The sequence below is a fragment of the Entelurus aequoreus genome, linkage group LG05 (assembly GCF_033978785.1).
Source record: "Entelurus aequoreus isolate RoL-2023_Sb linkage group LG05, RoL_Eaeq_v1.1, whole genome shotgun sequence".
Taxonomy (NCBI): domain Eukaryota; kingdom Metazoa; phylum Chordata; class Actinopteri; order Syngnathiformes; family Syngnathidae; genus Entelurus; species Entelurus aequoreus.
This window is the reverse complement of record NC_084735.1, coordinates 36,045,463-36,068,062: the sequence shown is the minus strand read 5'-3', so window position 1 is coordinate 36,068,062 and position 22,600 is coordinate 36,045,463. Positions and strand designations below refer to the sequence as shown.

The 22,600-nt window shown below is 39.9% G+C and overlaps 1 protein-coding gene across 1 annotated transcript in view; it reads left to right on the top strand.

Moving 5' to 3' along the window:
* Positions 1 to 13,825: 13,825 nt before the first annotated feature.
* brwd3 (bromodomain and WD repeat domain containing 3) overlaps positions 13,826 to 22,600 on the top strand; it is a 45,672-nt gene continuing 36,897 nt past the window's right edge. Inside the window, exons 1-5 of the mRNA XM_062048001.1 lie at positions 13,826 to 14,026; positions 14,156 to 14,214; positions 14,321 to 14,350; positions 14,538 to 14,597; positions 22,380 to 22,530. Of these exons, the coding sequence (XP_061903985.1) occupies positions 13,993 to 14,026; positions 14,156 to 14,214; positions 14,321 to 14,350; positions 14,538 to 14,597; positions 22,380 to 22,530 (334 nt within the window). The 5' untranslated portion in view covers positions 13,826 to 13,992. The remainder of the gene's footprint in view (positions 14,027 to 14,155; positions 14,215 to 14,320; positions 14,351 to 14,537; positions 14,598 to 22,379; positions 22,531 to 22,600) is intronic.

Sequence of the window (22,600 nt, the reverse complement as noted above, 5' to 3'; positions counted from 1 at the left end):
CTACACACTGGGAAATGTGTCACCTTTCAAAAAAAAAATTCCCAAATGTACTAATAATTGTTAATAAATTATTAATATATAGTATCAAATTATATATATATATATATACAAAGACATGCACCTGGGGATAGGTTGATTGGCAACACTAAATTGGCCCTAGTGTGTGAATGTGAGTGTGAATATTGTTTGTCTATCTGTGTTGGCCCTGTGATGAGGTGGCGACTTGTCCAGGGTGTACCCCCCTCCCGCCCAATTGTAGCTGAGATAGGCTCCAGCGCCCCCCGCGACCCCGAAGGGAATAAGCGGTAAAAAATGGATGGATGGATGGATATATATATATATTTATTTTTTTTAATTTTGTATTTTTTAAATAATATTTATTTATTCATTTGATAGAGAAATCATAATACAGGTACTGAGAAAACAGACACTCTTTTTGTTTTTTGTCCCCCCCCCCCAAAAAAAAAACAAAAAATAAATAAATAATTTAAATTACAGAAAAATCATATAAGTAATAACACCCCCTCCCACCCTCCGTCCTACATTTCACTCACAGTGGGTAGCAATGTACAGCCTTCCTCTTCACCACAAGCAGATAGAGAATCACAATCACTGACTAGAAGGGGGGGGGAAAGGTAACAGCAAAAATAAAAATCCCAAACATACAGAGAAGTGTCACTGAATAAAAACAACACCAAAAAAAGAGTTGAGTTAAGTGAAAAGGGTTCATTGTCAACAGTGGGTGTCACATGTATCCTATAGTGTCTTTAATTTAGCTATGTGACTAACCATACAGCCCCAGGTCTGTATCAATGCAGATTTCCAGTCATTGTCATCCAAAACTTTGCCAAATTCTGCTTCTTATATATATTCTAATTATATACTGTATTTTTAAAAGGAAAACTCGCTAGTAAAAATTTTTTATTACTTCTGCATTGTATGAAAATACGATTGCACGCCAATGTAATAGCATATTATCTTCAATGTGGAAAAGTAAGCAATGTTTCACATTTTATATTTAACAAAAAAACAGTGATACAACTTAGGTGATCAATACGGTACCTTACCAATCACTTTTATTAAAATATAATTTTTTTCAGTGAACAAGCGACACAAAATACAAAATGTAACAGATTTGTTTTGTCCACAGGAAAAATAAACAAAGGATGAAGAATATTTCTAGATTTTCATTATGTATATATATATATATGTGTATATACTATACAGTCGCCTATATGTAAAATGTCAAGTTATTTTGTTCCCCTTAATAAACACATTTTTGTTGCTATAGCAAGCTAAAACTCAGTCACCTTTTACATGTATTTCATGTTACTTAAAAACGTCATATTTTTTAGAGATGAAATAAGAGCTCGAATACAAATAACTATATTTCCAATTTAGGAAAACATGTTTGTAGTCGTACCTGGCTGGCTGGCTATAGGAGCAGAGATGACCTTTAAACACGTAACTAACATGTAATATGAATGAAATGTTTGTTTTATAGACCTGACTTTTAAAGTTAAGACATCAATACTTGTTTTATTCCCAGTACTGTTTTTTGTTTGTTTGTTTGTTTTCAAACATAGGTAGCTAGCTAAAACTTAGAAGCAGCAATGTCCTTTAAAAGTCTTCTTTTTTTAAAGTAAATATAAACATTTAAAACAAAATACCTGCAAGTCATCTTTATCAGAAATAAGAGATAAATTATTTAGTTCCGAAGTTTTTTAAAACATATTTTACATGTAGCTAGGTATAGGTAACTTAAGAGAGGGAATTACCTTATTATTGTAATTGTTTTTATTTTAAAAATCGGAAAAATAAAAGTTTTTCTGTTGTTTTTATTATGGTGCACAAGTGTTAATGTATTTTATTTCAAAAATATATTTTTTAAACATGATGTAGATATTACTGCATGGCATAGCAAACTAGCAACATGCAGAAACAAAATCCATAAAAATAATTTAGAACTACATTAAAAAGACACAAATATTTGTACAGATTGTCCAATAATATTCAATGCAGTTATCATACCTGTGAACAAAAACACATAATCTAAAGTTCCGGAGAGAGTGGGGAAGGTCTAATTTAAACGTAAGAACGCGTCTCTGGAAGTTAGTTACACATTTGGACACTGTATCACTGTGCAATTACACAAAACATGTGTTTGCTTGTGCTGATGGAAAAATAACTGTGAAACAGATGTTTACAGTTCACAAAATATCTGGGCTCAATTGAAGCCGTAACTAGTTTCCAAGTCAGTATTGTACTATACATTTAAATAAGTGCCATTATTGTGGTATCATTTCATTCTTGACGGGACATGATGGAAACATAGGGGTAAAAACAACACAGGTATTGTGAATTAGAGTGTGCGCCTAAGGAAGCACCCAATTCAATTAAAAAAACTATTTGTCCACAGGAGGCACAAATATCAGCAAAAACACTAATAATTGTCGAGAAGAATTTAGAAAACACACAATTGGACATGGAAATAAAACTAATGTTTGAAAAGCTCGTAATACTAAATAATAACAACAAGACATACATATGTAGCTGTTCACAGCAGGAAACATCTTACCTGCACAATAACCTTATTATCACCTGTAATAATAACAATAGGGATGATTTGGGGCAGGGCTATTCAACTGGCGGCCCTGATGCCAAATCCAGCCCAGGAATGACGCCATAAAAACTTCATCAAAACTTGGGAGACAAACATTTTTGCAGCAAATTCCTAAAACATTAGAGTGCCTCTAGAGCAGTGGTCCCCAACCACCGGTCCGTGGACCAATTGGTACCGGGCCGCACAAGAAATAAATTATTTTATTTTATTTTTTAAATTAAATCAACATAAAAAAACACAATATATACATTATATATCAATATAGATCAACACAGTCTGCAGGGATACAGTTCGTAAGCACACATGATTGGATTTCTTTATGACAAAAAAAAATAAAAAAAATACCATAGCCCCCCCCCCACAAAGATGATTTTTCCATTTTGGAATAAGTCTGTAATATAACAAAATGTGGAAAGAGTGAATACTTTCCGGATGCACTGTATACTAGTAGTGTTCTTCAAGGTTCCAAGTATCCATGCGTTAAGGCATGTTTGACACACATATATTGTTTACATTAGTAGTAATGCTTTTTGCTTTGTCCATGTAGGCCCTATAGTATCAAACCAAACAAAAGACGCGGTGTACTTTTTTATTCTTCATTTTGCACAAAAAAAGGCTTAAGTGTCATCAACATAATAGCTTCTTCTCCTTGCATTTTTGCTGTTTTTTTGTACTGTATTTTTTGAGAATGTGACTCAGGCTTTTAAACAAGGATCTGTGTGCAGCATATGGCCCCCATGCCGCACTTTGGAAAGCCCTGACCTACATAAAGCCAGTGTGTACAGCAGGGGTCACCAACGCGGTGCCCGCGGGCACCAGGTCGCCCGTAAGGACCAGATGAGTCGCCCGCGGGCCTGTTCTAAAAAAAAAATAAAAAATTAAAAAATTTAAAAAAAAATTTAAAAATTTAAAAAAATTTTTTTTTTTAAATTAAATCTACATAGAAAAAACACAAGATACACTTTCAATCAGTGCATCAACCCAAACAACCTCCCCCATGCACACTCATCCACACCCACTCACACAAAAGGGGTTATTTCTTTCTGCTACCAATATTCTGGTTCCCACAACATAGACAACACATCTGCAAGGGACACAGTCCCTGAAGCACACATGATTGTACAGGCTGCTGGTCCACTAACATTTTCATTAATTACTATTTTTTTATGTAATTATTTTTATATTGTTTTACTTTCTTTTTTTCTAAGAAAATGTTTTTTATTTATTTATCTTATTTTATTTTATTTTTAAAAAAAGGGCCTTATCTTCAACAGACCAGGTTGTCAATGAAATTAGATTTGCTTAAAGGGTTTTTTAAACTAGGCCCACTAGGCGGTATAGCTCGGTTGGTAGAGTGGCCGTGCCATCAACCTGAGGGTTGCAGGTTCGATTCCCGCTTCCGCCATCCTAGTCACTGCCGTTGTGTCTTTGGGCAAGACACTTTACCCACCTGCTCTCAGTGCCACCCACACTGGTTTAAATGTAACTTAGATATTGGGTTTTCACTATGTAAAGCGCTTTGAGTCACTAGAGAAAAGCGCTATATAAATATAATTCACTTCACTTCACTTCACTTCAGATAATGTCCAAGTCGGACTCAGCAACACACACCTTCATTCATGTACACAGAAACAAATTAGGGAACACAACAGATTGCATATAATTTATACACAAAATTACATTTTCAAAATAAGCATTTATGTACAGTCCAGATTATGTCCAGGTCACTCAAATTAGGGAACACAACAACAGATATCATATAATCTATAAACATAATTATACTTTCAAAATAAGCCTTTGAGGACTTCTCATCTTTTTTTTAAATGTTTTTTGGCATCATTATCGTTTTCAACCATGTAACTTTCTAAAATTAGAAAATACTGAATAAATGTTTTAAAGAAAGTAATACTAAGTGAATATCTGTTTTTGGCCTTAAAAATAAACATTTTACCGAGTACTATAATTAAATTGACTAAATCATGATTGTCAATGAACTCTCCTAAAATAACAGAAACCACATTAAGCTTCATAAACAAACCAATCCTTAAACACATTTTTTCAACTTCCACCCAAAACAAAGACACAATATGACAATACCAAAACAAATGCAGGGTGGATTCAGGCTCCTGACAACAAAATCGGCAATCATCTGACTCTGTCATATTCCATAATTTTAACATTTTCCCTGTGGGTAAGAAGTTATAAATAATTTTAATTTGAAAATAACGATTTTGCACATCGATAGTGGTTTTATAGATTAGTTTGAATATGGCATCCCATGGCAACGGGCAGTCAAAAAAGTCCTCCCATTTTCCATTTGTGTTGTATGAGGCAGCCTTCAAAGATTTCTTTATTAAATAAAAATTATATATTTTTCTATTTATTTTAGTTCCTTTTTGCCAACTAGAATTTCTTATTAGAGGTTTACAAACTAATAATTTAGTAGTTCCATAATTAATTATTTGTTTCCATCTTTTCCCAATTACTCCAGTTAGTTGATAAAATGAAAAGCTTGAGCAAGCATCACCATCAATAGCTCTAAATTCATCATACTTCATAATTTTACCATTCTCATTGATAATATCATTGACAAAAATGATTCCTCTTTCAAACATATTTTTCCAAAAGAAAGGCTTTCCATCTATTACAATATTAGAGTTCATCCATATTAACTGCTGCAAAATATCGTCTCTTTTTTCTGGCACATAAAATTGAAAACACCACTATGAGTGGATTGTTTCCTTTATGAACCCCGCCATGTTTCCCAGCAGACTCTCTGGGAGGGGATCACTTGTAAAAAAGGATACACTTTCTTTTGATACAGTACATGTTTTTTGTCCAACAGGACATTTGTGTACCACTCAATGTTTAAATACATATTTGGAACAATTGATGCTTTTAAAGACAGACACATAGCTTCAAGGTTGAGAAGTTTCAGGCCCCCATATTCATACTCTTTGTAAAAAACCTTTCTTTTAATCTTTTCTGGTTTGCCGTTCCAGACAAAATCGAAGACCCTCCGCTCATAAATCTTAAAAAAGTTTTGTGATGGAGCTGGTAATGACAAAAACTAATAAATAAATTGAGGAATAATTAACAAGTTGGCAATAGACATTTTACCATACAAGGTTAGAGATTTCCCTTTCCATAATTGCATACTTTTGTCCAGCTTTCTTAGTCGATTATCATAATTTACTGAGCCTAGATCTTCCAGATTTTCTGGGACAACAACAACAAGCATGTTAACTGGTCCATCTGTCCACAAAACAGGCACTTTGCATTCCATTCGAAAGGACGTTCCCTTTAGATTTCCGATCCTTAACATTTTACATTTATCATAATTAAGCTTAAGGCCAGATTGCTGTGAAAATATGTCCAAAAGATTAAGAAGGTTCCGCAAACAATGAGGAAAAATCTTATCTTTGTGAATCAGCCTTTTCTGACATGAACTTCATCATGAACAAACACAGAACACGCCTCACTGATGCACATCTGCAAGACTCACTCAGAGTTGCAGTGTCAAGTTACACACCAGAGTACAACACACTAGTTATCAGCATGCAATGCCAGGCTTCCCACTAACTGACAAAGAAACAGATAACAGATTTGGTGTCCAGTTCAAAGTGTGACATGATTTAAAAATTTGAGAGTTTACTTTTGTATTTTACATGAGTTATTATTTGTACAAACATGGTGCAAAGTAATTCATGATTTGTTAAAAAATGTTAGTGGCTAGCTAGTTAAAATGGGACATTGTGATTTCACAAGACTGTCTTAGAAGTGATCATTTGAAAATGTTCAATTTGAAAAATGTGCACTTAGAGAAAATATAAAAATAATGTGTTGCATATTGATATTTATCTGTTTCTATATATATTTATTGTGAGAAATCATTAAGATGATCAGTGTTTCCACAAAGATAAATATCATTAATTATTAATAATAACAGAGTTAAAGGTAAATTGAGCAAATTGGCTACTTCTGGCAATTTATTTAAGTGTGTATCTAACTGGTAGCCCTTCGCATTAATCAGTACCCAAGAAGTAGCCCTTGGTTTCAAAAAGGTTGGTGACCCCTGGTGTACAGTATATAAACCAGTGTCACATTGTAAAAAACGGCTGAGGAATGCCTTTTAGGATCAAGACAAAGTCTTCGAGGTGTTGATTTTGTCTCTAACTTCAATGGGCACTACAATTATTATGAGATGTCTGAAGTCGGATCCACGAAGGCCCAAGCTCACTACTCCAAAGTCTCCCTGGTGTCGTTGTGCCAGATACCAGGAAAGAGGGGTGAGGGGTCTTGAGGCGTATGTGCTTTGACACATCAGAACTAGGAGTGTGTGTGTGTTGCAACTGATTGGTGTTACAGTACATCCTAGGCTTTCCAGACACCAATTACTGGAAAACCCACTGTGTATGCTAGTGAAGAGAATGTCCTTTTTATGCCCATTGAAGAGAGGGAGTGAATACAGTATATGTGCATGCAGAACATCTTAACAGTCTATTTGCTTCACAGCTACACACCTCCCAAAAACATCCGTGTGGGCTGAGGGAGAAGTTTAAGGTTGTACTCTATATCTGTATCTAGGGGGCGGCGTGGCAAAGTTGGTAGAGTGGCCGGGCCAGCAATCGGAGGGTTGCTGGTTACTGGGGTTCAATCCCCACCTTCTACCATCCTAGTCACGTCCGTTGTGTCTTTGGGCAAGACACTTCACCTTTGCTCCTGATGGCTGCTGGTTAGCGCCTTGCATGGCAGCTCCCACCATCAGTGTGTGAATGTGTGTGTGAATGGGTGAATGTGGAAATACTGTCAAAGCGCTTTGAGTACCTTGAAGGTAGAAAAGCGCTATACAAGTATAACCCATATATAATTTATTATTTATTTATCATTTACTCACACATCCATTCATATCCTGTACACATTTGGTACTTGTATCATTTCTACTTCCATGTTTAAGTGTGCTGACTGACAATCATTGGTTGCCATAAATACCATATTTAGAAAAAAATGCTGCCTGCTCAGATGAGAGGCGAAATGTTTTCAAAGACAAACTGAATAGTCCAGTTGCGGTCGATTCAATGCCCTGAGAATACAATGACCTAAATGAATAAGAATATCTATAGAGAAAACTAATGATAGGATTTGTTTTGTGTGTCATGGCTTATCACTATTATATTGTAATAACCATGATAACTCATTCTCTGTTGTTTGCTAACAACTTTGAGACACTTTTTTTCCAGTGCGCTGTGGCTGCATCTCTCCAGATCACTGATGTGTGTATATGCGAGTTACAGGAAGGAAATCTCTGACTCACTTAGGGAGAAGTAGTTTGGCACGACTTGCTGGCTTGCATGTATATATTACAGGACCCCAAAAATAAGACAACCTGCCCTTCTTAGACTTTTTTCAAGGGAAACAATGCACTCTTATATTTCAGTCAATACGGTAGTACTTCTTTCTAACTGCGTTTGTCAATGTGAATGTGCCAAAAAGTGGGTTGTTTAGCCATACGGTACTGTGCATTGGAAAAGGGACATGGCTGAAGTTTGAAACTTTAAAGTTTTGTTTGACTTCAGACCGGTTTTCCAAAATGTTGGTCAAATTCCGAATTATAAATCACAATTATATACAATGGTTGTTTGTCATTATGTGCCCCACGATTGACTGGTGACCAGTCCAGGGTGTACCCCGCCTCTTGCCCAAAGTCAGATGGGATAGATTCCAAGATCCAGCTTAGCTGTGACCTTAAGGAGGCGGTGTAGAAAATGGATGGATATATAATATACTTAGTATATCTGAATCAGTAATGTACCAATTGGTCAGTATCGGACGATTTTTGTGAAACCGCACATAGTTACCATTGCCGATAAATGCTTTTTAATTCAATGCAGATCACGAACGCTGATCCCCTCTGACTGATGCCGTTTTTATTTTCAGTACCCTGGCTGACAAGCAGCTAGCAGCTAATTATGCGTCTCCATAAAAAAGTGTAGAGCCGCTAATAATAACTACTAATAATCAATCAATCAATCAATGTTTATTTATATAGCCCTAAATCACAAGTGTCTCAAAGGGCTGTACAAGCCACAACGACATCCTCGGTACAGAGCCCACATAAACTGCGCCGGATAAACTGCATTTCTTTGTTAAGTATCATTAAGTAGGACAAGGCCAAACATGTTACACAAGCCAGGAACAGGCATGCTAACAGCTAAGCTAACCGCTAAGCTAGCTTTAAACAACACTAAGAAATAGGTTCTTAGTAAAGTTTAAGAAGTGCGGATGGAACTGTGTTACAGCAGAAAGTAAGCAGATATATGATGAACAAGTAGATTAATTAAAGTCTGAAGAGAGGATAATATAACAACTGTTGGTGGGTCAGCATAGTCAGTCAGTCTACTACACGTAAGAGGGCGAATCGTTTTATAAACCGGTGGTTTCCACACCAAGGCTAATATCAGTATTTGATCGGTATAAAGTGATTAAGTCGATATTTTAATTTTCTTAAAATCTATTTTTTAGTTAATATTAAATTACTTTTAAAAAGTAGCAGATAGTAGTTGTTATAGTTGTTTGGTAATTGTGAACTATTTACTTTTTTTTGCTCAGGCAATTATAAAATATAAAAAAAATTGAATAAGGAACTAGTTTAAATATTGTGTTGGTATTGTTAAACTTTCAATAGCACGCACCCTAAATGAATAAAAAAAATTTACAATTGATTCAGACTTTTATTAGTAGGTTGCACAGTGAAGTACATATTCCGTACAATTGACCACTAAATGGTAACACCCGAATAAGTTTTTCTACTTGTTTAAGTCGGGGTCCACTTAAATTGATTCATGATACAGATATATACTATCAGATATATACTATCATCATAACAGAGAAATGGATATTGAAACAGTGTAGGTCTGACTTGGTAGGATATGTACAGCAAGTAGTGGACATAGAAAGAAAGACAGAAAGAAAGAAAGAAAGAAAGAAAAAAAGAAAGAAAGAGAGAGAGAGAGAGACAGAGAGAGAGTGAGAGAGATCAGAAGGCATAAGAAAAAGTATCTACATTTGATTATTTACAATCCGGGGAGGGTGTTAGTTTAGTTGCCTGGAGGTTTACTTTTATTGCGGTTTTGAAGGATAATACATGTGATCGGTATAGGCCGATCTCACTCATGGAGGATCGGTATCAAAATCAGCAGCATAAAACCCTGATCAAAGTATCCCTAAATCCCAAATATATACAATATATGGGTTTATCTCAATAAATTATTTTAACAAAGGGACTTGTCCAGGGTGTACACCGCCTTCCGCCCGTGTGCAGCTGGGATAGGCTCCCGCCATAGGCGCCGATATGCCGAGCACCCACGTGGGATTGATGGCAACTTTCAATCTTTAAAATAATTTTTAAAAATCAATCTTGTTGTAGGTAATTTTGTGGCAGGTTTGGTCCGTTTTACAAAATAATAAAGCCACAAATCATATGGGATACTATAACTTAATTCGCTGAACTTTTTTTTTTTTTAAATTATATAAATACACACACACGAGCACCCACTGGCAGAAATGTAGATTGGCGCCTATGGCGCCAGCACCCCCGCAAGGGACAAGCGGTAAAAAAATAGAGGGATGGATTACCATTATGTTCAATATTTTTATATGAATTTAGATGATGTATTAATATATAATGCATGTATATTTTCGAAAACCTCAATGAAAAATAAAACCTATGGACCCAGATTTCCCTCGCCCGGACGCGGGTCACCGGGGCCCCCCTCTGGAGCCAGGCCCGGAGGTGGGGCACGATGGCGAGCGTCTGGTGGCCGGGCCTGTCCCCATGGGGCCCGGCCGGGCACAGCCCGAAGAGGCAACGTGGGTTCCCCCTCCAATGGGCTCACCACCCATAGCAGGGGTCATAGAGGTCGGATGCGATGTGAGCTGGGCGGCAGCCGAAGGCAGGGCACTTGGCGGTCCGATCCTTGGCTACAGAAGCTAGCTCTTGGGACGTGGAACGTCACCTCGCTGGGGGGGAAGGAGCCTGAGCTAGTGCGCGAGGTGGAGAAGTTCCGAATAGACATAGTCGGACTCACTTCGACGCACAGCAAGGGCTCTGGAACCAGTTCTCTCGAGAGGGGCTGGACTCTCTTCTACTCTGGCGTTGCCGGCCGTGAGAGGCGACGGGCTGGAGTGGCAATTCTTGTTGCCCCCCGGCTCAGAGCTTGCATGTTGGAGTTCAACCCGGTGGACGAGAGGGTAGCTTCCCTCCGCCTTCGGGTGGGGGAACGGGTCCTGACTGTGGTTTGCGCTTACGCGCCAAACCGCAGCTCAGAGTACCCACCCTTTTTGGATTCACTCGAGGGAGTACTTGAGAGTGCTCCCCCGGGTGATTCCCTCGTTCTACTGGGGGACTTCAATGCTCATGTTGGCAGCGACAGTGAAACCTGGAGAGGCGTGATTGGGAAGAATGGCTGCCCGGATCTGAATCCGAGCTGTGTTTTGTTATTGGACTTTTGTGCCCGTCACAGATTGTCCATAACAAACACCATGTTCAAACATAAGGGTGTCCATATGTGCACTTGGCACCAGGACACCCTAGGCCGCAATTCCATGATCGACTTTGTAGTTGTGTCGTCGGATTTGCAGCCTCATGTTTTGGACATGGTGGGGGAAGATGCCGGACAGACCTGGCAGGCCCAAACGCATTGTGAGGGTTTGCTGGGAACGTCTGGCAGAGTCTCCTGTCAGAGAGAGTTTCAATTCCCACCTCCGGAAGAACTTTGAACATGTCACGAGGGAGGTGCTGGACATTGAGTCCGAATGGACCATGTTCCGCGCCTCTAATGTCGAGGCGGCTGATTGGAGCTGTGGCCGCAAGGTAGTTGGTGCCTGTCGTGGCGGTAATCCTAGAACCCGTTGGTGGACACCGGCGGTGAGGGATGCCGTCAAGCTGAAGAAGGAGTCCTATCGGTTTCTTTTGGCTCATAGGACTCCTGAGGCAGCGGACAGGTACCGACAGGCCAAGCGGTGTGCGGCTTCGGCGGTCGCGGAGGCAAAAACTCGGACATGGGAGGAGTTCGGGGAAGCCATGGAAAACGACTTCCGGACGGCTTCGAAGCGATTCTGGACCACCATCCGCCGCCTCAGGAAGGGGAAGCAGTGCACAATCAACACCGTGTATGGTGAGGATGGTGTTCTGCTGACCTCGACTGCGGATGTTGTGGATCGGTGGAGGGAATACTTCGAAGACCTCCTCAATCCCACCAACACGTCTTCCTATGAGGAAGTAGTGCCTGGGGAATCTGTGGTGGGCTCTCCTATTTCTGGGGCTGAGGTTGCTGAGGTAGTTAAAAAGCTCCTCTGTGGCAAGGCCCCGGGGGTGGATGAGATCCGCCCAGAGTTCCTTAAGGCTCTGGATGCTGTGGGGCTGTCTTGGTTGACAAGACTCTGCAGCATCGCGTGGACATCGGGGGCGGTACCTCTGGATTGGCAGACCGGGGTGGTGGTTCCTCTCTTTAAGAAGGGGTACCGGAGGGTGTGTTCTAACTATCGTGGGATCACACTCCTCAGCCTTCCCGTTAAGGTCTATTTAGGTGTGCTGGAGAGGAGGCTACGCCGGATAGTCGAACCTCGGATTCAGGAGGAACAGTGTGGTTTTCGTCCTGGTCGTGGAACTGTGGACCAGCTCTATACTCTCGGCAGGGTCCTTGAGGGTGCATGGGAGTTTGCCCAACCAGTCTACATGTGTTTTGTGGACTTGGAGAAGGCATTCGACCGTGTCCCTCGGGAAGTCCTGTGGGGAGTGCTCAGAGAGTATGGGGTATCGGACTGTCTGATTGTGGCGGTCCGCTCCCTGTATGATCAGTGCCAGAGTTTGGTCCGCATTGCCGGCAGTAAGTCGGACACGTTTCCAGTGAGAGTTGGACTACGCCAAGGCTGCCCTTTGTCACCGATTCTGTTCATAACTTTTATGGACAGAATTTCTAGGCGCAGTCAAGGCGTTGAGGGGATCTGGTTTGGTGGCTGCAGGATTAGGTCTCTGCTTTTTGCAGATGATGTGGTCCTGATGGCTTCATCTGGCCAGGATCTTCAGCTCTCGCTGGATCGGTTCGCAGCTGAGTGTGAAGCGACTGGGATGAGAATCAGCACCTCCAAGTCCGAATCCATGGTTCTCGCCCGAAAAAGGGTGGAGTGCCATCTACGGGTTGCGGAGGAGACCCTGCCCCAAGTGGAGGAGTTCAAGTACCTCGGAGTCTTGTTCACGAGTGAGGGAAGAGTGGATCGTGAGATCAACAGGCGGATCGGTGCGGCGTCTTCAGTAATGCGGACGCTGTATCGATCCGTTGTGGTGAAGAAGGAGCTGAGCCGGAAGGCAAAGCTCTCAATTTACCGGTCGATCTACGTTCCCATCCTCACCTATGGTCATGAGCTTTGGGTTATGACCGAAAGGACAAGATCACGGGTACAAGCGGCCGAAATGAGTTTCCTCCGCCGGGTGGCGGGGCTCTCCCTTAGAGATAGGGTGAGAAGCTCTGCCATCCGGGGGGAGCTCAAAGTAAAGCCGCTGCTCCTCCACATCGAGAGGAGCCAGATGAGGTGGTTCGGGCATCTGGTCAGGATGCCACCCGAACGCCTCACTAGGGAGGTGTTTAGGGCACGTCCGACCGGTAGGAGGCCACGGGGAAGACCCAGGACACGTTGGGAAGACTATGTCTCCCGGCTGGCCTGGGAACGCCTCGGGATCCCCCGGGAGGAGCTGGACGAAGCGGCTGGGGAGAGGGAAGTCTGGGCTTCCCTGCTTAAGCTGCTGCCCCCGCGACCCGACCTCGGATAAGCGGAAGAAGATGGATGGATGGATGGGCATGTATATTTTTAAGAGTAGGTTTTGTAGTTAATTTGCCGATTAAAGCTCCAATCAGTACAGCAATTTACAAAGTTGTACTTTAATACAAAATTATTTGGATGTTGTATTCGCTCTAAGCAATAATCATCAGAAATATTGTGGACATTGAGAAATACATTAAAAAACAATTCCACGACGTGTAGTAAATCCATTCAATATCATCTTTACTTTTTTCCATTTACTGATGCAAATGTATTTTTCAAAAGATACTCTCATTTTATTGAGATGAAACTGGGCTAGTGTTTTCTACATTTCTCATGTTCTTCAAAGATAAACAAAACGTCCAACGTCGCTATCTCCTCACTAGAGGACGCTATCACAAAGGGCCGTGTGGCCATCGACTAACCTGGGAGAGGAGGCCAGTCACTAACGTTAGCCTCCTTAGCTACACACGACTAGCTACTAGCTAGCCGGCGGCTAACGAGCGAGCCAAAACATCAGTTTGTCTTAATGCCGCCTTTCCTATTAAGTCATGGCAGGAGAACCGTTTTCCCAAATAGAATGCGGTGAGTGCCACAGGATTTACATATTTGGTTTTACATTTACGTTTCAGTTAGCGAGCTAAGTTACGAGCCTCGCTAGCATTAGCTCAACGGTAACAACACAGGCTAACGCACACCCCTCTTTCGTTTCAGAACTGTATTACCTCATTGCCAGGTTTCTGCAATCTGGACCTTGTCAAAAAGCAGCACAGGTAACTCGACAATACACGCGGTAATCACCGTTAGCGGCGGTGTGGTTCACCGATTAGAACGGCCGAGCGATAGCAGCTAACGTTGAGTCCGTGTGTGTGTCGGTAGATTCTGGCGGAGGAGCTGGAGGAGTACGAGGTAGGTTCGGCTGCAACTTTCTGCCTTTTATTCCCGTGTGGACTCTTCTTGTATCGCCTCCTACTCGCTACATGTAAATGACATATAGTTCAGCTATTTCGTCCGCAGCCCAAGAAAAAGGAGCGAGTAACCCGGACGAGCGGACGTTTTTTTCCGCGTTGTCCCTAATAACTTGTTTTTTATTTAGTTGATACCACAGCGATGGAGTTGGGGCGGAAATAAACATAAACGGACCTTCCAAGATTGGGTGAGTGACACATAACGATTAACTAATTCATCGTGTAAGTGTATCCTGTTGATCGACAACCGCAGCTTGACGGTGTAATTTATTTGATTATTTAGACGTGTTACATGGGAATTTTTCCAAACATCTTAGATTATTTTTACATTTGTTTGATTGTAGGCCTGTATATAAATAACCAAGGACAGCGTTTGCGACTGTGCGAGGAAGTGGGAGGGGAAATACTCCTATGAAAGATTTGATTGGTTGAACTGAGTTGCCAATCCTCTCTCAGAGCCAGTACATTTCCGGCTTTGAAAAATAACAGCCAACCGGAAAAGCATCAGTGACGCTTTAGCCACTGTTGTATCCAGGGCTTTTTTTTTTTATTGAAGTCTGAAGAGAGGATAATATAACAACTGTTGGTGGGTCAGCATAGTCAGTCAGTCTACTACACGTAAGAGGGCGAATCGTTTTATAAACCGGTGGTTTCCACACCAAGGCTAATATCAGTATTTGATCGGTATAAAGTGATTAAGTCGATATTTTAATTTTCTTAAAATCTATTTTTTAGTTAATATTAAATTACTTTTAAAAAGTAGTAGATAGTAGTTTTTATAGTTGTTTGGTAATTGTGAACTATTTACTTTTTTTTGCTCAGGCAATTATAAAATATAAAAAAATTGAATAAGGAACTAGTTTAAATATTGTGTTGGTATTGTTAAACTTTCAATAGCACACACCCTAAATGAATAAACATTTTTTACAATTGATTCAGACTTTTGTTAGTAGGTTGCACAGTGAAGTACATATTCCGTACAATTGACCACTAAATGGTAACACCCGAATAAGTTTTTCAACTTGTTTAAGTCGGGGTCCACTTAAATTGATTCATGATACAGATATATACTATCATATATACTATCATCATAATACAGTCATCACACAAGATAATCACATTTAATTATTTACATTATTTACAATCAGGGGTGTGGAGGGGGGGCGGGGGGTAGAATATGGACAGCAAGTAGTGGACATAGAGAGAGAGAGAGAGAGAGAGAGAGAGAGAGAGAGATCTGAATGCATAAGAAAAAGTATCTGCATTTGATTGTTTACATTTGATTATTAGCAATCAGGGGAGGGTGTTAGTTTAGGGTTGTAGCTGCCTGGAGGTGAACTTTTATTGCGGTTTTGAAGGAGGATAGAGATGCCCTTTCTTTTATACCTGTTGGGAGCACATTCCACATTGATGTGGCATAGAAAGAGAATGAGTTAAGACCTTTGTTAGTTCGGAATCTGGGTTTAACATGGTTAGTGGAGCTCCCCCTGGTGTTGTGGTTATGGCGGTCATTTACGTTAAGGAAGTAGTTTGACATGTACTTCGGTATCAGGGAGGTGTAGTGGATTTTATAGACTAGGCTCAGTGCAAGTTGTTTAACTCTGTCCTCCACCTTGAGCCAGCCCACTTTAGAGAAGTGGGTAGGAGTGAGGTGGGATCTGGGGTGGAGGTCTAGAAGTAACCTGACTAGCTTGTTTTGAGATGTTTGGAGTTTAGATTTGAGGGTTTTGGAGGTGCTAGGGTACCAGGAGGTGCATGCGTAATCGAAAAAGGGTTGAACGAGAGTTCCCGCCAGAATCCTCAAGGTGCTTTTGTTGACCAGAGAGGAGATTCTGTAGAGAAATCTCGTTCGTTGGTTAACCTTTCTGATTACCTTGGTTGCCATTTTATCACAGGAAAGGTTAGCCTCTAGAATGGAACCTAGGTAGGTGACCTCATCTTTCCTGGTGATAACAATGTCACCCACTTTTATGGTGAAGTCATTGACTTTCTTAAGGTTGATGTGGGACCCAAACAGGATGGATTCTGTTTTACCCAAGTGTATGGATAGCTTGTTGTCAGCGAGCCAGGTGCAAGTTCTACAGAGCTCAGCACTGAGGATTTTCTCCACCTGTGACTTGTCCTTGCCGGATACCAGCAGGGCAGAGTCATCCGCAAACAAAAACAATTCACAGTCGCATGCCGATGACATGTCGTTTATGTATATTAGGAACAGTAAAGGTCCCAATATACTGCCTTGGGGGACTCCACAGCTCACCGAGAGGGGGGGGGGGGACACGGTGCCGTTCACCTCTACCACCTGCTCCCTCCCCTCCAAGTAAGATTGCATCCAGCTCCATGAGGTTTTGTTAAATCCGATTGCTCTGAGCTTATCCAGCAGTATAGCGTGGTTAACGGTGTCAAAGGCCTTCTGAAGGTCCAGCATGACCATGCCGCAGTATTTGCCCGCGTCCACCTCATGTTTGATGTGGTCGGTCAGATAGAGAAGGCATGTGTCAGTGGAGTGGTTAGTTCTGAAGCCGGATTGGAATTTGTACATGAGTTTATTAGTGGCAAGGTAACTATCGACCTGTTCATAAACTATTGTCTCCATTACTTTGGAAATGGAACTGAGAATAGAAACAGGTCGGTAGTTGCCAGGTTCCAATTTGCTTCCTTTTTTAAAGAAGGGAGTTACTCTTGCTATCTTAAAATCTTTTGGTACTTGGCCTTGTGTAATTGATAGGTTTATTATGTGCGTGATGATCGGGGCAATGATGGAGGCAGAGTCCCTGAGGAATTTGGAGGGAATATTATCAAGGCCGGTGGCCTTGTTAGGGTGGAGCGCGCTCAATTTTTTAAACACCTCATCAGCTGTGACCATTTCTAATTTGAAACCATCGTTGGATACTCCTAGCTTTCTGTAGAAGGCTTTAATGTGTTCTACACCAAAGCGACCAGAGTGGTGGGACAGCTTGTTGACAAGAGTTGCGGCTACGCTGGTGAAAAAGATGTTAAGTCTGCTAGCTACCTCCATTTTGTCTGTAATGAGGGAGTCACCCTCCTTGTTGCTGATGTTGGTGAGCCTTGTTTTAAGTTTCTGGCTGCTTTAAGTTTCTGGCTGCAACCAGGAAGCTGGTTGTTGTGAATTTTCCAGAGCTCACGTGGCTGAAGGATAAAAGAGATATACTGTATACTGTTCTCAATATGCCACGAAACCATAACAATCCTGTATTCAGTAGCGGTAATGAATCGTGATATAATGTATTCTATTTTTGTGGCTAGTTACTAGGGATGTAACGATATCATAATGTCATGGTACGATATTATCACGGTATGAAAGCCATGATACGATATTATTGTGGTATATGTCCAAAAAAACAAAAATACTTTAAAATGCCATTGTAAAATAAAGTGGCAGGCATGTTTAGGATAAACACACTTACTGTAATTGAACAGTCACATAATCATTATGTTTGTGATTAGAACATTTGATCATTATCATAATGATCAAATGTTATAATCATATTTATTACTACAAACATGAATTTTTAAGTGCAAAGAATAGTGCAGGTACATCCATTGTTATAAGCCAAAACAACTTACTTTGTAAACATCCAGTGTAACAAGTGTAAAAGAATAATGTTCAGTCTAATGTCTTTCAACGTTTACTTTCTGAGAAGCAGTGTCCTTTACAGTGGACATGTTACAAAGGTCCTTCCTGGGTTCGATCCTGGGCTCGGGATCTTTTTGTGTGGAGTTTGTATGTTCTCCTCGTGACTGCGTGGGTTCCCTCTGGGTACTCCGGCTTCCTCCTACCTCCAAAGACATGTACCTGCACATGCACCCAAAATACTTTAAAATGCCGTTGTATGCCAAGTAAAGTGGAAGGAATGTTTAGGATAAACACACTTAGTGTAATTGAACAGTCAAAGAATCATTATGTTTGGGATTAGAACATTTGATCATTACGATAATGATCAAATGTTATAATCATATTTATTATTACAAACATTAATTTTTAAGTACAAAGAATAATGCAGGTACATCCACTGTTATAAGCCAAAAAAAACTTACTTTGTAAACATCCAGTGTAACAAGTGTAAAACAAGAATGTTCAGTCTAATGTCTTTCAACTTTTACTTTCTGAGAAGCAGTGTCCTTTACAGTGGATATGTTAGAAAGGTCCTGGGTACGATCCTGGGCTCGGGATCTTTTTTGGGTGGAGTTTGTATGTTCTCCTCGTGACTGCGTGGGTTCCCTCCGGGTACTCCGGCTTCCTCCCACCTCCAAAGACATGCACCTAGGGATAGGCTGATGGCAACACTAATACATTGGCCCTAGTGTGTGAATATAGCCTGTCTATCTGTGTTGGCCCTGTGATGAGGTGGCGTACCCCGCCTTCCGCCCGACTGCAGCTGGGATAGGCTCTAGCACCCCAGAGACCCCGAAAGGGACAAGCCGTAGAAAATGGATGGATGTTTTATATCAGTTTGGAAAATGGAGTTTCTCCAAAATGTGAACTCACAATTTAGCTTTTAATACTGTTAATACCTCACAAATTAATGTTTAGTCTCGCTGAGTTCAAATATATTTTCCCTTAGCACGCTGCCCCTTGACCAAGTCTGTTTTGGTTTAGAACACTCGAAACGATGTTATGTTTTTGCCAAGGGTTGTTTGTTTGTTAGTGTTACGGTCCCTGTGTAGTGGTTTAGTCTAAAAGGGACGCACGTAACATAAAAGGAATGTTAGTACAAGTTATAGTGTCACTAATACAGCAAGTCGTGGCAATTTACGCGGGTTAGTGGTGTTCAGCTGGGCTGGAAATCCGAGAGAGACTCTCCCAAAATCCTCTGCGCGCGATGTAGTTTATTTTCAGACCGGCCAACGCAAAAGCGCCAGAAAAAAACTGCACTCACCAAGTTTTCGTTTGACATCGCCACACGTCACAGCATTATTGTGAAGATTTTGAAACCGTAATACCGCCACTAGGGCTGCAACTAACAACTTGAACCAATTGGGTCGAGTTATGGCTTTTGGAAATGATAATGAATCACAATACATTTTTGACTAAATGGTTTTGATAATCAAATTAACACATGTACAATAAAATGTTTTAATGTATTGTGTGTTTGTATTTTGCCAACATGGTAGTATGATACGTCACCTTGGAGAAATGGCATTTTGACTTCAAGAGGAAGATGACAATATAATGTGACTTGGACAAAGATGTACAGAACAGAGGAGATTTAGTATTTTTTTAAAATATTTTAAGCAATCCCTTTATTGTTTTTGACAAATCCTTTCCATCATTCAGCTATTGATTTCTAGTGGCTGTTTAAAAGATAATACCATCCAGCTATTAATTTCTGGTGCCTGTTTAAAAGATAAAAAATAGAGCGTGTCTTACATTATAAAAATGTAATTTTACAGTGAATAACACATTCTGGAACAAACATTGCTGAGAATCAAAACAATGTCACATGGCTTACAGGGTCAACGCACAAATCATAAAACTACCAAACGATTGTAGACAGGCTGGATGTGAGTTAACTATTTTAATATTTCTTACAAAGCGGTAGACGGCTTGGATTAGGTTTGCCGTCAAATTTAATATCATGTAGAAATAGAATCAATATTCTTTGATTCTATTTGCATTTAAAGAAATATTTTTATTCTATAACCAGATTCAGAACTGACCACAACTCTCAAAAGCCCACTTTTTCAATGGAGCTTGGGCAGCTTATGTGTTGTTGAGTCTCTCAGGCACAATCTGAACCGCATCCTGAAGTAGTCACGTGTTACGGCCGGGTAGCGAGGCTGAACCGCGTCTCGAAGCGGTCAAGTCATGCGGCCTGGCAGCGAGGCTTCACACGTCATCATTTCCTGCTCCTCCCCTACATGAAGCAACCCTCGATACGCGCTTTGCGGAAACGCCCACTCCATAACTCGACAGACGCCTGAAAGCCTCGGCACATTTTGTCCCATCCTTATCTACTAGTTATATACTTGCCTGCATTACTAAAGTTAATTAGGTTTGTGTTTTCATGTCATTGTAAATTATCCATTGAACTGCATTGTATTGGGGTCTTTTTTTTTCAATAAATTATTATTTTTTAAATTATTTTAAATATCAGTAAAACAACAAGTTGCAGTCATAATTAATATCAAAGCCTGCTCCACATATGTTAGAGGAACATATATTAACCAGATGTGGAAAAAAATACAGCAATTTTTCTTTAATTTCAAGTTTCAATTTGAAAATAATCTATTAGTTTGATTGTCTGTCTTATTTAGTTAGATTTCAATATTTATACTACAGGATCACAAATCTATTTATTTGTGTTCTGTTTTATGTTATTTTGTACATAGCTCTGTTTTATATGTATATTTTGTTAACTATCCAGATTCTGTTTTTGATACTTATTGGGCTAAATCTGAGACATTGCATACAAATTGTTGTGCCATCTTATGTGTAAATGTGTGCTGGTATGGGCATAATCGGCTGAAATCTATATTAAGAATTATATTGCAGCCTCTTACGATAATGTTATATATCACACTATTTATTATTATTTATTTATTATTTGGCATGTAATTGATAATAGAACCATTTCAAAACGAGTTACAAAGGCTCCTAATTTAGTTCCTGATGTATGCAGTAACATACTGCGTCCTTTCCAGTTGTATTATTTTCTCAAAACTGTTATTAATCTCCTTGCTGTTAATAGCTGGTTACTTTCTGTTGCAACATGGTTATATCTACACTTCTATTAAAATGTAATAAGCACTTACTATTCTGTTTAGATATTTAACATTAGTTTTTGGGCGGTACTAGAAATTTGGTTATTGAGTAGGGGTACGTGTCTAAGAAATCGATTTTCGAATTTATCGCAATTTTTATTAGTAACGATTCGTAAGCAAAAATCGGTTTGAAATGTTGTTGTATTTGTTCTTTTTATCTGTCCTGTCCAGCCACTCAGGCAAATCATATTTTTGATGTAGATGATCATATCTGCTGTACAGATTTACTTTAGAAAAGAGAAGTGTTGGATACTTCTCTTGACTTATTTGTATTTGACTTTATTAAATGTTTGGGGAGATTTTATTTAAACAACACTCGTTTTCTTTTAAGTAATATAGAAATGTATTAGAGCTGTTGATCCGTTTTATGGAGGAATGTAGTTCATCATATAACTGGCACCCAAAGTTATTAAAAAAATATTGATTTTGAATTGAGAATTGATTCTGAATCGAATTGTTAACCCCAACAATCGAATCTAATTGTGTGGTGCCTAACGATTCACAACCCTAATATCGAGCCAATACCAAGTCGTTACAGTGGCACAAATTGGCACAACTGTAATTTGACAAAAACACAGGATCTGTAACTATATCAGTTAATATTTATTCTTTCTGTAGATGGACTACTGTATCTAACAATTTCCCTTGTGTCTAAGTCAAAATTGTATTCAAATAAAGTATTGGTAAAAGTACTAGTGTACCAATCTACTCAACTATATGTAAAAAAGGAACTAATTTTAAATGTTTGAATCAGAACAACAATGCTGTAAGAGGTCTCTCTTCTCTGCATCTTAACAGCAGTCGTTTTGCCACACAATACTGCACCGCTAACGAGGGGGATTGCATCCTAACGACTGCTGTTGTATTGGCAGAAGAGTCGCTCTTTTGCATCTTAACAGCTGTTTTGCAGCACAGTAGAGCAAAACCATTCTTGTTTTGGCTTGCGCCCCTCCTGTAGCAGTCTTACAAATACATTATTTACGATTTTTCAGACACTACAAAAATAAAGGCACTGTCATAAATGTCAAGACTAGCTGTTTTTACGTGGCACCTTAGAAACGTAGCATTAATTAAAAGGTTAAGAGTCTTAATAATCTAACTGTTATACTTTTTTGTCGCATATTGAATTACATTTTGGGTTTGTTTTCTTATAGTGTGCTTGCTGTCCTTTGCTGGGTCTCTTGCAGGTGATTTTAAATGCACACATTCCTGCAGACTATCTTCTCCGTGTCTGTAAACGCATCGGCCCACTTATAGAGAAGGAGCTGCCATCTAGTGTTCCTGGAGTCCAAACACTTCTGGGCCTGGGAAGACAGTCTTTACTTCGTACCACCAAAAGTAATTCTCATCTTTGCGAAATTATGTATACTTGCATTATGTTTTGTGAATAACATTTGTTGACACTGTC